The sequence below is a fragment of the Schistocerca americana genome, chromosome 1, assembly GCF_021461395.2.
Source record: "Schistocerca americana isolate TAMUIC-IGC-003095 chromosome 1, iqSchAmer2.1, whole genome shotgun sequence".
NCBI lineage: Eukaryota > Metazoa > Arthropoda > Insecta > Orthoptera > Acrididae > Schistocerca > Schistocerca americana.
This window is the reverse complement of record NC_060119.1, coordinates 879,176,320-879,194,274: the sequence shown is the minus strand read 5'-3', so window position 1 is coordinate 879,194,274 and position 17,955 is coordinate 879,176,320. Positions and strand designations below refer to the sequence as shown.

Here is a 17,955-nt window from a genome sequence, read left to right as displayed (position 1 = left end):
ATAAAAATCGGGAGTGGGCCCCAAAGACCCCACTCAGAAAGTGTAAGATATGATGGCGACAAGCCATGTCGTAGACTTTGCGAAGGTCGAAAAATACTGCTACCAAATGGCGGCATTGAGAAAAAGCCTGTCAAACTGCGGATTCCAAGCAAAGTAAATGATCGATCGGAGAATGTCCCTCTCAGAAGCAACACTGGTAAGGTGAAAACAGATCTCGAGATTCGAGGACCCAATTGAGCCAAGGGCTACCACCCATTCAAGTAACTTGCAAGCAACATTTGTCAGACTAATTGGCCAATAGCTTTCGACAAACTGGGGAGTTCTTACCAGGCTTAAGGAAGGGATCACGGGTGGCAATGGCCGTACTCCACCACGGGACTCGCCGGTGGTGAAATGGTCCAGATGGGTGTGGGACAGCAAGGCTATCAGCGCGAACAATCGCATCAGACATGGTACGTAGGAAGTCATCAATACAACCTGACAAAGAGGGAGAAAAAACGACCTGTACAGTATATAGAGGCCAATCGGCATGTTAAGAAGACTAATGAGGTAACCTGTCCAGCGGGGAGCGGGAAGGGAGCAAGAGAATCAATGGGAAGTGGCCACTATTGCAAAGGTCGTTGTGTGGCGACCAGTGTAATAAAGGGAGGAGGGAGGGAGAAGAAAGAGAAAGATCAGTGACAGAAGAGGTACCAGGACCGGCACTGAAATGGGTAGGGGAGCCATCATTAAGTAGGCACAAGTCGTGGTCTATAAGAAACTGGTCTATGAGGAGACCCCGACTAGATGGAAATGCACTGCCCCATAAGGGATGATGCGCATTAAAATCCCTGAGAAGGAGGAAGGGAGGAGGAAGTTGCAGAAGTAGGGCAATTAGGGCAGCAGGTGTAAGAGTCCTGTCAGGATGGAGATAAAGAATAGTCTCCCTCTACGATTTTTACCCTCCACGCTGCCCTCCAATACAAGATTGGTGATCCCTTGACACCTCACAACATGTCCTAAAAACCGGTCCCTTCTTCTTGTCAAGTTGTGCCACAAACTCCTCTTCTCCCCAATCCTATTCAATACCTCCTCATTAGTTATGTGATCTACCTGTCCAATCTTCAGCATTCTTGTGTAGCACCACATTTCAAAAGCTTCTATTCTCATCTTGTCCAAACTATTTATCGTCCATGTTTCACTTCCATACATAACTACACTCCACACAAATCCTTTCAGAAACGACTTCCTGAGATTTAAATCTATAATCAATGTTAACAAATTTTTCTTCTTCAGAACCGCATTCGTTGCCAATGCCAGTCTACATTTTATATCCTCTCTACTTCGACCATCATCAGTTATTTTGCTCCCCAAATAGCAAAACTCCTTTACTACTTTAAGTGTCTCAATCTAATTCCCTCAGCATCACCCGATTTAATTCGACTACATTCCATTATCCTCGTTTTGCTTTTGTTGATGTTCATCTTATACCCTCCTTTCGAGACACTGTCCATTCCGTTCAACTGCCCTTCCAAGTCCTTTGCTGTCTCTGACAGAATTAGAATGTCATCGGCAAACCTCAAAGTTTTTATTTCTCTGCCACGGATTTTAAAACCTACTCCAAACTTTTCTTTTGTTTCCTTTATTGCTTGCTCGATATACAGATTGAACAACATCGGGGAGAGGCTACAACCCAGTCTCACTCCCTTCCCAACCACTGCTTCCCTTTCATGTCCCTCGACTCTTATAACTGCCATCTGCTTTCTGTACAAATTGTAAATAGCCTTTCACTCCCTGTATTTTATCCCTGCCACCTTCAGAATTTGAAAAAGAGTATTCCAGTCAACTTTGTCAAAAGCTTTCTCTAAGTCTACAAATGCTAGAAACGTAGGTTTGCCTTTGCTTAATCTTTCTTCTAAGATAAGTCATAGGGTCAGTACTGCCTCACGTGTTCCAACATTTCTACAGAATCCAAACTGATCTTCCCCGAGGTCGGCTTCTACCAGTTTTTCCATTCGTCTGTAAAGTATTTGCTTTAGTATTTTGCAGATGTGACTTATTAAACTTATAGTTCGATAATTTTCACATCTGTCAACACCTGCTTTCTTTGGGATTGCAATTATTATATTCTTCTTGAAGTCTGAGGGAATTTCGCCTGTCTCATACATCTTGCTCACCAGATGGTAGAGTTTTGTCAGGGCTGGCTCTCCCAAGGCTGTCAGTAGTTCTAATGGAATGTTGTCTACTCCTGGGGACTTGTTTCAACTCAGGTCTTTTAGTACTCTGTCAAACTCTCCATACAGTATCGTATCTCCAATTTCATCTACATATACATCCTCTTCCATTTCCATAATAGTGTCCTAAAGTACATTGCCCTTGTATAGACCCTTTATAAACTCCTTCCACCTTTCTGCTTTCCCTTCTTTGCTTAGAACTGGGTTTCCATCTGAGCTACTGATATTCACACAAGTGGTTCTCTTTTCTCCAAAGGTCTCTTAAATTTTCCTGTAGGCTGTGTCTATCTTACCCCTAGTGAGATAAGCCACTACATTCTTAACATTTGTCCTCTAGCCATCCCTGCTTAGCAATTTTGCACTTCCAGTCGATGTCATTTTTGAGATGTTTGTATTCCTTTTTGCCTGCTTCATTTACTGCATTTATGTATTTTCTCCTTTCATCAATTAAATTCATTATCTCTTCCGTTACCCAAGGATTTCTACTAGGCCTCGTCTTTTTACCTACTTGATCCTCTGCTGCCTTCACTATTTCATCCCTCAAAGCTACCCACTCTTCTTCTTGAACCTAGTGTTAGCTATGATTAAGTTATGCTCTGTGAAAAATTCTACCAGGCGGCTTCCTTTTTCATTTCTTAGCCCAAATCCATATTCACCTACTATGTTTCCTTCTCTCCCTTTTCCTAATACCGAATTCAAGTCACCCATGACTATTAAATTTTTGTCTCCCTTTACTACCTGAATAATTTCTTTTATCTCATCATACATTTCTTCAATTTCTTCGTCATCTGCAGAGCTAGTTGGCTTATAAACTTGTACTACTGTAGTAGACATGGGCTTCATGTCTATCTTGGCAACAATAATGCATTCACTATGCTGTTTGTAGTAGTTTACCCGCACTCCTATTTTTTTATTCATTATTAAACCTACTCCTGCATTACCCCTATTTGATTTTATATTTATAACCCTGCATTCACCTGACCAAAAGTCTTATTCCTACTGCCACCGAACTTCACTAATTCCCACTATATCTAACTTTAACCTATACATTTCCCTTTTTAAATTTCCTAACCCACCTGCCCGATGAAGGGATCTGACATTCCACACTCCCATCCGTAGAAGGCCAGTTTTCTTTCTCCTGATAACGACGTCCTCCTGAGTGGTCCCCGCCCGGAGATCCGAATGGGGGACTATTTTACCTCCGGAATATGTTACCCAAGAGGACACCATCATCATTTAACCATACAGTAAAGCTGCATGCCCTCGGGAAAAATTACGGCTGTAGTTTCCCCTTGCTTTCAGCCGTTCGCAGTACCAGAACAGCAAGGCCGTTTTGGTTAGTGTTAGAAGGCCACATCAGTCAATCATCCAGACTGTTGCCCCTCCAACTACTGAAAAGGCTGCTGCCCCTCTTCAGGAACCACATGTTTATCTGGCCTCTCGATAGATACCCCTCTGTTGTGGGTGCACCTACGGTAGGCTATCTGTATCGTTGAGGCACGCAAGCTTCCCCACCAACGGCAAGGTCCATGGTTCATGGGGAGGATGGTATCACAGCCTGGGGTAAATTTAGTAGTCAATTAAATGAAATTTTTACATTACAGAAAATGTATATTTGAATCTAGCCACTGCAAGCCCCTATTTAAAAAGTTGTGTTTGCTTATTGTTTACTCCTTGTATGTGTGCATATGTGTGTCGATGATGAAAGCTACTCTGACCTGCTAACAAACTCCAATTACCACAGTCATAATACTTGTAACTGTGGGTCCATCCATGTAGAACACGTTAGAGCAACCTGCACTCAATGACATGTGAGCCACTTTGATGTCAGTCTTTATATAGTACTGCAAACATACAATTAACTGATTATGTTAGTTTATATGATTACTAGGCCTTAATTCATTGTTGGGTTTTTTTGATTCTGTTAACTGATGTTATCACTGGTGTTGTGTTTGTCTTTGTAAAGAATGTTTCCTGTTATAGTCTTCTGTTTCCTCAGTTCCAGATGCAGCGTGACACACCTCTGCTGAGAAAGAATATGGTGCTGAACTAATTGTGACGGTTTTAGTGTTGCCAGGTTTCTGCACGCTCATGCATCATACCTTTTAGTAGTGCTATATAAAGTCCTCTTGTGTTTTATTTTTTGAGGGGTGTTATAAGTCAAAGTTTCATGTTTTACCTACATCATCAACTAATTATTACATATTTTGTTAATGTGTTTTCACTTTTTCAGTAGTGTTTTTATTTTCAAAATTTCTTTTCCTTTATTTACTTATTGTGCAAGTTGCACTCACAATGTAGACAATGTTTTCTGTTATTCCCCTCCAAATCATGTACCAAGTGAGGTGGCTCCAGTCTTAATGTACTGGAGTCGCATTTGGGAGGATTGGGATTTGTTCCTCATTCAGCCATCCTGACTTGGGTTTCCCATGGTTTCTCCCTGTTGCAAAGGTGAATGTCGTCATGGTTCCTTTGATTAGGCCATGGCCGGTTTCGTACGGTATCCTCAGCTTATCCAATCCTATTTTGAAATGTTTTATACAAAGTGCTTCTGTAATTGTGCGCTAAAAAGTAACAACACATAGAAAATGCTCCACTGAACAGTTTGCGGTAGGGAGCCTGGGATCATAGAAGCCAGCTTAAAGACATATGGACGTAAACGTGTCTACTGCATTGTCTAGCATTACTGTTTTCCTGCTTATTTACAACTAACATGCATATTTAAGTTTCCACAGACTGTGCTGTTTATTTACATGTACATTGTTTATTTCCTGCAAGGAAACAAGGAGGACGAGCCTGATTACTAGGAAGTCACTATGAAGGTTTGCTTACTTTACTTGCCCTTAAGATGGCTCTGTTGCATCATATTTACATCGTCCTAGGACAGAACGTGCTGTAAATCAATGACAGACCAACTCATTACTCAGTGATATTCAGAGACGTAAATGATGGACTTAGCAACATGAGGACCATTTGCACACCTGATTTTGAAGAGGAGGTGCTTTTGAAAGTGTTGCTGTGGATCCAACTACAAGTACTTACCATATTGCACGTGAAAAGTGTGCTGCGCATACTGGTGTGTGGCGAGAACTCCACGAACAACAGTTACACCCATATCACCTACAACGAGTCTATGCAATGCTTGTGACTGACTTTGCACAACGCATTGCATTTTGTCAGTGGTTGCTACAACAACGTATTGATCGAGCAAATTTCCTCAAAATTGTGCTATTTACTGACGAGGCCTCTTCTGTTCTGATGGTATTTCGAGCAGCAGGTATAGCCATGTCTGGGATGAGGAAAACCATCATGCTGTAATAGAGTCACATCGCCAAGAAGCTGTGAATATCTGGAGTGGCCCTCCCCCCATGAACCATGGACCTTGCCGTTGGTGGGGAGTCTTGCATGCCTCAGCAATACAGTTGGCCATACTGTAGGTGCAACCACAACGGAGGGGTATCTGTTGACAGGCCAGACAAACGTGTGGTTCCTGAAGAGGGGCAGCAGCCTTTTCAGTACTTGCAGCGGCAACACTATGGATGATTGACTGATCTGGCCTTATAACACTAACCAAAACGGCCTTGCTGTTCTGGTACTGCGAACGGCTGAAAGCAAGGGGAAACTACAGCCGTAATTTTTCCCGATGGCATGCAGCTTTACTGTATGATTAAATGATGATGGCGTCCTCTTGGGTAACATATTCCGGAGGTAAAATAGTCCCCCATTCGGATCTCCGGGCGGGGACCACTCAGGAGGACGTCGTTATCAGGAGAAAGAAAACTGGCGTTCTATGGATCGGAGTGTGGAATGTCAGATCCCTTAATTGGACAGGTAGGTTAGAAAATTTAAAAAGGGAAATGGATAGGTTAAAGTTAGATATAGTGGGAATTAGTGAAGTTCGGTGGCAGTAGAAACAAGACTTTTGGTCAGGTGAATACAGGGTTATAAATACAAAATCAAATAGGGGTAATGCAGGAGTAGGTTTAATAATGAATAAAAAATAGGAGTGCGGGTAAACTACTACAAACAGCATAGTGAACGTATTATAGTGGCCAAGATAGACACGAAGCCCATGCCTACTATGGTAGTACAAATTTATATGCCAACTAGCTCTGCAGATGACGAAGAAATTGAAGAAATGTATGATGAGATAAAAGAAATTATTCAGGTAGTGAAGGGAGACGAAAATTTAATAGTTGTGGGTGACTGGAATTCAACAGTAGGAAAAGGTAGAGAAGGAAACATAGTAGGTGAATATGGATTGGGGCTAAGAAATGAAAGAGGAAGCCGTCTGGTAGAATTTTGAACAGAGCATAACTTAATCATAGCTAACACTTGGTTCAAGAATCATAAAAGAAGGTTGTATACTTGGAAGGATCCTGGAGATACTAAAAGGTATCAGATAGATTATATAATGGTAAGACAGAGATTTAGGAACCAGGTTTTAAATTGTAGGACATTTCCAGGGGCAGATATGGACTCTGACCACAATCTATTGGTTATGAACTGTAGATTAAAACTGAAGAAATTGCAAAAACGTGGGAATTTAAGGAGAAGGGACCTGGATAAACTGACTAAACCGGAGGTTGTACAGAGTTTCAGGGACAGTATAAGGGAACAATCGACAGGAATGGGGGAAAGAAATACAGTAGAAGACGAATGGGTAGCTCTGAGGGATGAAGTAGTGAAGGCAGCAGAGGATCAAGTAGGTAAAAAGATGAGGGCTAGTAGAAATCCTTGGGTAACAGAAGAAATATTGAATTTAATTGATGAAAGGAGAAAATATAAAAATGCAGTAAATGAAGCAGGCAAAAAGGAATACAAACGTCTCAAAAATGACATCGACAGGAAGTGCAAAATGGCTAAGCAGGCATGGCTAGATGACAAATGTAAGGATGTAGAGGCTTATCTCACTAGGGGTAAGATAGATACAGCCTACAGGAAAATTAAAGAGACCTTTGGAGAAAAGAGAGCCACTTGTATGAATATCAAGAGCTCAGATGGAAACCCAGTTCTAAGCAAAGAGGGGAAAGCAGAAAGGTGGAAGGAGTATATAGAGGGTCTATACAAGGGCGATGTACTTTAGGACAATATTATGGAAATGGAAGAGGACGTAGATGAAGATGAAATGGGAGATATGATACTGCGTGAAGAGTCTGACAGAGCACTGAAAGACCTGAGTCGAAACAAGGCCCCGGGAGTAGACAACATTCCATTAGAACTACTGACGGCCTTGGGAGAGCCAGTCCTGACAAAACTCTACCATCTGGTGAGCAAGATGTACGAGACAGGTGAAATACCCTCAGACTTCAAGAAGAATATAATAATTCCAATCCCAAAGAAAGCAAGTGATGACAGATGTGAAAATTACCGAACTATAAGTTTAATAAGTCACAGCTGCAAAATACTAACGCGAATTATTTACAGACGAATGGAAAAACCGGTAGAAGCCGACCTCGGGGAAGATCAGTTTGGATTCCGTAGAGATGTTGGAACACATGAGGCAATACTGACCCTATGACTTATCTTAGAAGAAAGATTAAGGAAAAGCAAGCCTACGTTTCTAGCATTTGTAGACTTAGAGAAATCTTTTGACAATGTTAACTGGAATACTCTCTTTCAAATTCTGAAGGTGCCAGGGGTAAAATATAGGGAGTGAAAGGCTATTTACAATTTGTACAGAAAGCAGATGGCAGTTATAAGAGTCGAGGGACATGAAAGGGAAGCAGTGGTTGGGAAGGGAGTGAGACAGGGTTGTAGCCTCTCCCCGATATTATTCAATCTGTATATTGAGCAAACAGTAAAGGAAATGAAAGAAAAATTCGGAGTAGGTATTAAAATCCATGGAGGAGAAATAAAAACTTTGAGGTTCGCTGATGACATTGTAATTCTGTCAGAGACAGCAAAGGACTTGGAAGAACAGTTGAACGGAATGGACAGTGTCTTGAAAGGAGGATATAAGATGAACATCAACAAAACCAAAATGAGGATAATGGAATGTAGTCGAATTAAATCGGGTGATGCTGAGGGAATTAGATTAGGAAATGAGACACTTAAAGTAGTAAAGGAGATTTGCTATTTGGGGAGCAAAATAACTGATGATGGTCGAAGTAGAGAGGATATAAAATGTAGACTGGCAATGGCAAGGAAAGCGTTTCTGAAGAAGAGAAACTTGTTAACATCGAGTATAGATTTAAGTGTCAGGAACTCGTTTCTGAAAGTATTTGTATGGAGTGTAGCCATGTATGGAAGTGAAACATGGACAATAAATAGTTTGGACAAGAAGAGAATAGAAGCTTTCGAAATGTGGTGCTACACAAGAATGTTGAAGATTAGGTGGGTAGATCACGTAACTAATGAGGAGGTATTGAATAGGATTGGGGAGAAGAGAAGTTTGTGGCACAACTTGACTAGAAGAAGGTATCGGTTGGTAGGACATGGTCTGAGGCATCAAGGAATCACCAATTTGGTATTGGAGGGCAGCGTGGAGGGTAAAAATTGTAGAGGGAGACCAAGAGATGAATACACTAAACAGATACAGAAGGATGTAGGTTGCAGTAGGTACTGGGAGATGAAGGAGCTTGCAGAGGATAGATTAGCATGGAGAGCTGCATCAAACCAGTCTCAGGACTGAAGACCACAACAACAACAACAACATCTGGAGTGGCATTGTAGGCAACAATATCATTGGGCAACATCTTCTAACTGGCCATTTGATTGGCTACATGTACTTGAGGTACACACTAAGAGTTCTACCTGAATTGTTGTTGAACATACCCTTGACTGCTCGAAAGAGTATGTGAATACATGATGGTGCACTGCCTCACTTCAGGGTGGATGTCTGCAACCATCTCAAAGCTGTATTTCCTGGTCCCTGGATTGGAAGGGTAGGTCCTATTCTATCGTCTGCAAGGTCATCTTGCCTGAATCCCCTTGATTACTTCCTATGGGGATATGTAAAGTCTCCTTAAGCTGGCTTCTCTGACCTCAGGTAGCCTGCCTCAAATTGTTTAGCAGAGCATTCTCTGTGTCATGTTTAATGGAAATACGGAAGCGTCCGATCCCACCCGTCTGCTTTGACCCATGACGTCACAAATATGGCGGAAACAAAAACACACACACACACACTTTCCACAAGAAGCCTAATGACACTAACGGGACAAGTGCGGGAAATGGGGTGTTTTGGGTGGGGGGCAAACTAAATATAAACAAATTTAGACGCCTTGCGTAGCTACAACGTGTAAGTGAAGACAGCCATACATGAATATCCACCCACCTCCCCAGGGGTCGTAACCCCTGCAACCCATAGAAGATAAAAATGCTTCAGTAGCTGATTAGTGTTTTTTGTCTTTTTTTTTAAAAAAAAAAAAAAAAAAAAATCTCACGGGATAGAAGGAACAGATCAGAAAGAGAAATATAATAAACTAAAACAGAAATTCAAGGAAACAGATAATTAAAATAAGTAATAAGTGTTTTTAAATTAAAAAAAAAAATCTCACGAGATATAACGAACAGATCAGAAAAGTAAATAAAATAAGATAAAACAGAACTGGAGACAGCCACACTCAAACCAAACTCCGCGCCGTCATGACGTCACACACGACAACACCCTTACGTCACGGGTCAAAGCCGTTGTGTGGGATCGGACGCTTCTGTCGACCCTGTTTAATTTTTTCATTACGTTAAGGAAATACCCTGTTGTATATACTATTTCTGATTGCTTCTGATATGTCTAATACTATTGTACAAAATAATCTCCCAACAAATAGACAAATGGGAGACATGTTTCTAACTATCCAAAGAAATAAATTATTCATATGCTAAAAGTAACAAAACCAGATATTTTGGCAAATCTGCCATTTTAATTTTTTGACAATATTTACAATTTGTACTAGAGGTCTCTATTCCATTAACTCTTTTGCTGATTTACTGTTTTAATCTGACATACTATAATTTTGAAAGTACAATACTGGACAAGAAGTGTTCATTTAAAGTTTAAAATCAACCGATTTGTGGAACACACAATATTCCCTGATAAAAACAAAATTTTTATCTTATCTGCTCATGTCTCCTTACTCACCTTAACAATGATGCAAAAAGAACTAATTCTGTACCTTGATCCACATAAATCAGCTCATTCATTTACAATGATGATAACATAAGATCTAAGATTAACGTTATGAAACATTTATCGTGTCATACGAATTACTTGAACAGTTTAATATGAAGTTTCATACATTCTTAAACGATATTTCAATTAAGCATGTGATGAAACAGATAGCCTATTACTTAAAAATTAAATTTTCAAATAGAATGGTATGGCTGTTGCTGTCAAATTCCTTAGATAACCTGAAACCCCAAATGATGAAATTCTATCGTTGCAACAATTTGGTGTGTGTGTGTGTGTGTGTGTGTGTAGTCAGCTCATGTCAAATCAATTAATGTTGGTTAAGTTATATTTAGCGTGGATTAACTATCCATTATATGCATGACTACAGAAACGATCACAATGACGAGTGTTGTTGGAAATATAGCTATCACCATATCAACAACTCTTCATAAATGATAAGGAAGGGCACGAATTGAAGAGAAGCAAGGCAATGTCCATCAAGGTAAATACAACTATCAGTTTAACAAAAAACAAAGCAACAATGAAGTCCATGTAATCACTTACGCCATGTATCAGATCTCCTTGCCAAGTAGTGATCGCCAGTGTCGAGAGGTTGTTCCTCAAAAGATTCGGCATCTTCGTTGTCACCTTTGTGATCTGTAATATTACTGTCCACACGTTTCTCTTGTTTCACCATTGTTTCAATGTTTTAGGAATTCACTCCTACCTCACAGCATCACTACAAACTATTTGCACTTTCGTTGCCAGCTGTTCGTAAATATCCGAAATTCAAAATTCTCTCTCCGCCCTTACCAATCACCATGACGCTTTCAACTCGTTTGTTGTGATATTTCACCAAACTTACAGAATCTGTGGAATTGCAGCGACTACACGCAGTAACAAGTGAAAATCGATGTACGCTATTTCTTCTGTTCTATTTATGTTTGCTCAAACAGTGTAAAATTTTTGTCAACACCATGGATTCAGCATTCAAAAGGGACAAGGATAACAAGAAGACAGTGGTGTCAAAATTTGAGTTATTTAAGAAACCCATCAACACTCATAATGTACTGTTTTACTACGTTCCATTCTACGGAGCAGCGAGTTACAGTGCTTTATCTGTTAATGTTTTAAATCCCGGCTTGGGAGTAAGGTAGGATAACACAGTATAACGTCAGAGGAGAGAAAGATCAAACTCTTTCAGGACGTGTTTATATAAAAAAAAATTTGTTGTTAGTAATTTTTAATACATTACTCGTTGTCATTACTGTAGGGCCGGCCAGAGTAATATGAAAACAGTCATTACCACAGTGTCCAAATTTTCATGCAGAAAGCTGGCGTAACATGTTTATAACGTATATCATGTACAAGGAAATCTGAGTAGTAAGTTAATTTTGCCTTTCTCAATGATTGTACAGGATGTTCCCGAAACGTGATGTGACAAATATATTGCTGTTGTCTACTTTAATTGGAACTGGTCTGTATATATATGACAGGAAGCACATGAGAGCAGCACCGAAAATTCCAAAAGTTGGATACAGGTATGAACAAGGATAAAGCACACTGTTCATTGAATACCGATTTTTGGTCTCAAAAGCATTTCTACTACTGAGGTTTCATAACGTAAGTGTAATTGTGTCTTTCTCGACCACCGAAAGAAAAATTATAATCTATTGAATCTACGTGTTCTGCGACAGACCTGAAGTGGAGAGGCTTATTTAGCTAACAAGTCGGCTGTCTCATCTTCATATGTATCTCTTTATTGGCCCTGTATAACGCAGTGTAGTATCTACATAGTTTGCAGTTACGATATAGGACAAGTCAGATGTGAGGTAGTAAATATAATGTACATATACTATGATTTTGAAATAATAATTCAATACATGCTGCATAGCCGGCCAGAGTGGCCGAGCAATTCTAGGTGCTACAGTCTGGAACCGCGCAACCGCTACGGTCGCAGGTTCGAATCCTGCCTCGGGCATGGATGTGTCCTTAGGTTAGTTAGGTTTAAGTAGTTGTAAGTTCTAGGGGACTGATGACCTCAGAAGTAAAGTCCCATAGTGTTCAGAGCCATTTGAACCATGTTGCATATTAATTGCATAATTATGGAAACAGATAAAATGATTGAAAACAAGTAGGCCTATGGCTAAGAATATTGATCAGTTACACTATTTTTTGATGGTGTTCAAAAAACTTAGAAATGCAATAGGAGTGCTATTCAAGCAATTACTCTTTCAGTTTTGCTTTAAATTTATATAAATTTGGTACATGTTTCATACTGAATGGCATGTGACTTTGTATCACAATGCCAGTTTACAATTGTACTGACATGTAGGTTACACTTATACCTTACATCGTAAGAGTGCAAAATCACAGTTATGCTTGAAGATATTTTCTTCTTTGAAGGTGTTTCCTTTTGTGAAGATTAGTGCTTGTTAGGTATATACAGTATACAAAGTGGGGGCAATATATTGACTTTTCAAAATTCGTTTACAGAATTCTCTGCATTTAGCTTGTTTTATTATTCTGACAATCTTTTTCTATACTCTAAACATTTTTTCTGCTAGTTGTGGACCCTCCCAAATAATAAAAATTCCAGGTACATCAGTAGTGATTGGGTATCGTCAGGGTACATTGTGATCACTATGACTTGTATATTTGTCATTATCCTTATTGCATATGTGAATGTATTTACTTTTCTGTTTAGATTATTTATGTACAGGTCCCATTTCAGATTTTCCTGAATACCTAAAACTTTTGACTCACTTGCCGATGACAGTTTTTGCACTGATACTAAAGATTAGTGTTGCAGGGTGCAGTTTCTGTGCATTGTGGAAATATATTGTCACAGTTTTTAAAATGGTTCATTTTTATTCCCCCTCTGCAGTCTGTACTTCAGTACCATTATGTTGAATATTGAATTCCAATTCCAACTTTTTTTATTTTTATTTTTTTAGACCATTTTTGTGGCACAATTTAATTAGGGTATTTGTGTTGTCTGCCAAAAGTGCTGTGATCTCATTAGTTATTTTTTCTGCCAGAGAATTAACTTAAACAGTAAAGAACTGACCATTGAGGGACTACATAACTGATTTTTTTGTGCAGTACTATAAAAATGGGATTTTTTGTGTTTTTACATCTTGGTATTTTGAATGTTTTGTCAACACTCGAGGTAAGAATGGACCCATCTGTTTGGTAGCCCACAAAATCCATAATCATTTAATTTTTGCAACAGACTATTATGATCAGTTACATTAAAGCTTTACTGAGGCCAAGGAATATGCCAGAAACATGTTGCTAGTCTCCTGAGAAACAGTTTCTCAAGAATTTTGCCAAAACCTGGTAGAACTGATACACAGCTTCCTATTTGTCTCCTTTCTTGTACCGTAATGTTACTTTTGCAGTTTTCAGTTTTTTTGGGAATATACCACTCATGAATATTTGTTAGTGGTTTTACAATAAATAAATTTGCTTTGATGATCATATCTGGTAATTCATCAGACTGTGTAATCTTTTAATAAACAAAGGTTATTCCTCAGGTGTTGTGGAAGACATGAATAGTATTTTGTATTAATTTTTAATCTAGTTGTAATCTATTGGCATAGGGTTGTGTTTTGTGATATTTAGTTGTGCTATATACAGTGAAGCACCAAAGAGACAGGTATAGGCAGGCGTATTCAGATATATTTATGTAAATAGGCAGAATACTGTGCTGTGGTCTATCACAGTTTTTAAATCAGTTGCTGCTGCTACAATGGCAGTTTATCAAGATTTGAGTGAGTTAGAACGGGGTGTTATAGTCGGCGCATGAGCGATGGGACACAGCATCTCCAAGGTAGCAATGAAGTGGTGATTTTTTGTATGACCATTTCACGTGTGTACCGTGAATACCAGGAATCTGGTAAAACATCAAATCTCTGACATCGCCGCTGTGCCATTTGAGGCACTGCAGGTCCCCTCCCACCGGAGGTTCGAGTCCTCCCTGTGTGTGTGTGTGTGTGTGTGTGTGTGTGTGTGTGTGTGTGTGTGTGTGTGTTTTTTGTTCTTAGCATAAGTTAATTTCAGTAGTGTGTAAGTCTAGGGACCGATGACCTCAGTACCAGAAAATGATCCTGCAAGAACGGGACCGACGACGACTAAAGAGAGTTGTTCAGTGTTACAGAAGTGCAACCCTTCCACAAATTGCTGCAGATTTCAATGCTGGACCATCAAAAAGTGTCAGTGGGGACCTTTTGATGAAAGTTGCTTTTGGAGCCGAAAGCCCATTTGTGTAACCTTGATGACTGCATGACATAGGCTTTACGCCTTGCCTGGGCTTGTCAAAACTTTCATTGGACAGTTGATGACTGGAAACATGTTGCCCTGTTGGATGAGTCTCGTTTCAAATTGTATCGAGCGGATGGATGTGTAGGGTATAGAGACAACCTCATGAATCCATATACCCTGCATGTCAGCAGGGGACTGTTCAAGCTGGTGGAGGCTCTGTAATGGTGTGGGGCACGTGCAGTTGGGGTGATATGGGATCCCTGATACGTCTAGATACGACTCTGACAGGTGACATGTATGTAAGCATCCTGCCTGATCACCTGCATCCATTCGTGTCCATTGTGCATTCTGACGGACTTGGGCAATTCCAGCAGGACAATGTGACACCCCACATATCCAGAATTGCTACAGTGGGTTCAGGAACACTCTTCTGAGTTTAAACACTTCCGCTGCCCACCAAACTCCCCAGGCATGAACATTGTTGAGCATATCTGGGATGCCTTGCGACATGGTGTTCAGAAGAGATATCCATCCTCTCATACTCTTAAAGATTTATGGTCAGTCCTGCAGGATACTGGGTGTCAATTCCCTCTGGCACGACTTCAGACATTAGTCGAGTCCACGCTATGTCATGTTGTGGCACTTCTGCATGCTCATGGGGGCCCTACACGATATTAGGCAAGTATACCAGTTTCTTTGGCTCTCCAGTGTATAATTAGTGTTAAATTTACTAACCGTTATTGTGGGTTCAGTTATTTTACCATTATTTTCTTTAAGCTTGATATTATTGTCATCTAATGACATTGCATATGTTTCTTCTTTGATGATTTCTTCTTCCAGAATTTTCTATTTGTCTGTCATTTTCTACCTTCTTTACTTTTTATATTATTTGTCTAATTATTCATTTACATTGTTTAAAATAGTTAATAAAAAAGGATTAGTGGTTTGATTTCAGTATTCATGTGTTTTCTTCTCATTCTGGTGTGATATATTGATTCATTTGTTTGAATTATATACAGGATTTATTACTTATGTTTGTTTGTGAAAAGCTATTTTTAAAAAAAATGTTTGTATGTGGCCATAAATTTATCAAATTAGTCAACTGTATTGCTTGAACTGTGGGCATCAGTCCACTTTACTCTTCTCATGCTAGAACAAAAGTAATCTACATTTTCTTTACTGAACTTTCTGACATAAAGCTTTATTTTTCTTGAGGATCTTAGCTATCCCAGAATAGCTATTGTTTGAAATTTGGTCACAATAATCATTACAACCAGTGTTTACGTTTTGTGTGTTGTACTTATATTTCTCTGTATTTATAAAAACCTGATCTGTTTGGGTTATAAGTAATAGTTATATGAGTTGGATTAGTTACAGTTGGTTAAAAGTTAGAAATTCATCTCCAGGTTTGCTGGATCCAGAGAAATGAACATTCAAATATCCACATATGAAAAATATTTTTCTTCAGTGGGTTGAAATTTTCTAACAGTGCTTCCATATGATTATAATAAAAAAAATTGTCATCATCTGATGATATAGATAACCACAGTATTTTGATTTGGCAGTTCTGCAATTGAGAAAACTGTCTCTTTCTGTGGCTAAGCCACCAGACTAAGCTATCCAACTGAGTTCTATATTTTATCTGACATTGGCAGCATGCTTTAAATGTCCAGAAATGAAACACCAGAAAAGTAGTATCTCATGACTATAATATCAGTTAATCATAATTGGAATTAATCAACTCATGTCGAAGTATCAGAATTTGCGGCGATATCAAATGAGATAATAATACGAGCTCAGTCATATGTAAGGCAGATGAGACACATGGCTTTTGAGGTGGAATAGTCGTTAGTGGGGAACTTCTATTGTACAAGGCTTATACAGGCAAGAAGGCCTCTTTCTGTGTGTACCCTTATTTGCCTAGCTGTTCATGGGACCCAGAAGGAACCCTCAAACTTACCTTTTTCAACTCGCAGCAGAATGGTAGTGCCGCTGGTGGGTATCAACATCCAGTGTAACAAGAGGGCTCGTGTCACCAGTCCTCATAATACTTTAATTACTTCTAATACTTGCGTTTCTAGTAACAAAACACATGCTGCCAGACAAAATGTATGTTTAATAGTTAAACAGATAGAGGGCTGTGTTGAGTAAGTTTTCCCTTTCTACATTCAAAAGAGTTTGAGGGCATTGTTGGTGCTTTAAAATCTGTAAAACAGTTTCAAATTGGGACACTGTTTGTTGAAGCTTCTAGTTCCCAACAAGCAACAAAAATCTAGAAAGCTAAATGTCCCAGCGAATTTGAAATTGAAATGGAACTACACAGTGCCTTGAACTATAGCAAAGGTGTTGTTTCGTGCAGAGATATGTTTGATATTCCTAAAGAGGAACTAAAAGATGAACAGGCTCAAGAAGGTGTCATTGATGTGGAAAATATAATGATATGTATGGTTGGTGAACTGGTCAGATCAGATTCCTTTATTCTTACCTTCAGTAGCCCAGTGCTTCCAGAATGTATCAAGGAAGGTGTCCTTAACTTAAACTTGCAGCCTTATGTACTCAACCCAATGTGGTGTCTTGAAAGCCAGCACTTACTGGGCATACAGCTCGAGCATGTAAAGGAGAAACCACTTGCAGCAAATGTGCTAAGGCATCCATGAAGGAGTCATTTGCTCTTCTCGTCTGAGATGGTTTAATCACTCTGCAGATCGCCCTGTGAGGAGTAGACACTGCAGTGTCTACACCGAGGAAAGGAAGATACTGGAACTTGAAATAATGAAGTGTATCACATGTGGTAAGGCCATGCTGTCTCCTAGCTTATTGCTTCGTTCACTTTGATTCTTAATTAAAAGTCTGTACTGAAAGCTGATTCCTCTGCACCAGGGGTAGTCACATTGGTCCCTACCACCTGCTAGTGGAAGTAGTAGCTTTCGTGGTGGGCAGCAGGTGGCAGGAGTTTTAAAAACACTTTCATTAGGTTTTCATAAAATTTTGACAAAGTATTTGATTATTATTATTATTATTATTGTTTTATGCTTTAATTTACTGTAACAGTGCTTTATAAGCTTTATAAAACCCAGTTAATGCCCTGATTTACAAATCACCATTACTGTGGAACCAGTGGGCATTTAAAAAAACAGACATGCAAAAGTAGATAGTAGGTAAAAAAGGTTGACTACCCATGCTCTACACAATTATGGGTCACTAGTGTTGGCACTGCTACCTGTGTTTGTCAGTGCCATTGTAAAGAGGCTGTTATTCCGGAGCCTATATCTCCCAACAGAATACCAGAAAAGGCCACAGCTGCCAACATTATAGAGCTTCCAGCATATCAAATGGCAGACTCTAGTAAAAAGACCAGCAATTCCA

The 17,955-nt window shown here is 39.5% G+C and overlaps 2 protein-coding genes across 2 annotated transcripts in view; one reads left to right on the top strand and one right to left on the bottom strand.

Annotated features, from left to right (window-relative positions):
• Positions 1 to 11,195, bottom strand: part of LOC124614196 (histone acetyltransferase KAT8) — an 89,821-nt gene extending 78,626 nt beyond the window's left edge. Inside the window, exon 1 of the mRNA XM_047142924.1 lies at positions 10,888 to 11,195. Within this exon, the coding sequence (XP_046998880.1) occupies positions 10,888 to 11,020 (133 nt within the window). The 5' untranslated portion in view covers positions 11,021 to 11,195. The remainder of the gene's footprint in view (positions 1 to 10,887) is intronic.
• Positions 11,196 to 11,234: 39 nt separating this feature from the next.
• The window catches only part of LOC124614214, a 36,476-nt gene continuing 29,755 nt past the window's right edge, over positions 11,235 to 17,955 (top strand). The window contains exons 1-2 of the mRNA XM_047142925.1: positions 11,235 to 11,476; positions 11,742 to 11,864. Coding sequence (XP_046998881.1) covers positions 11,301 to 11,476; positions 11,742 to 11,864 — 299 coding nt within the window. The 5' untranslated portion in view covers positions 11,235 to 11,300. The remainder of the gene's footprint in view (positions 11,477 to 11,741; positions 11,865 to 17,955) is intronic.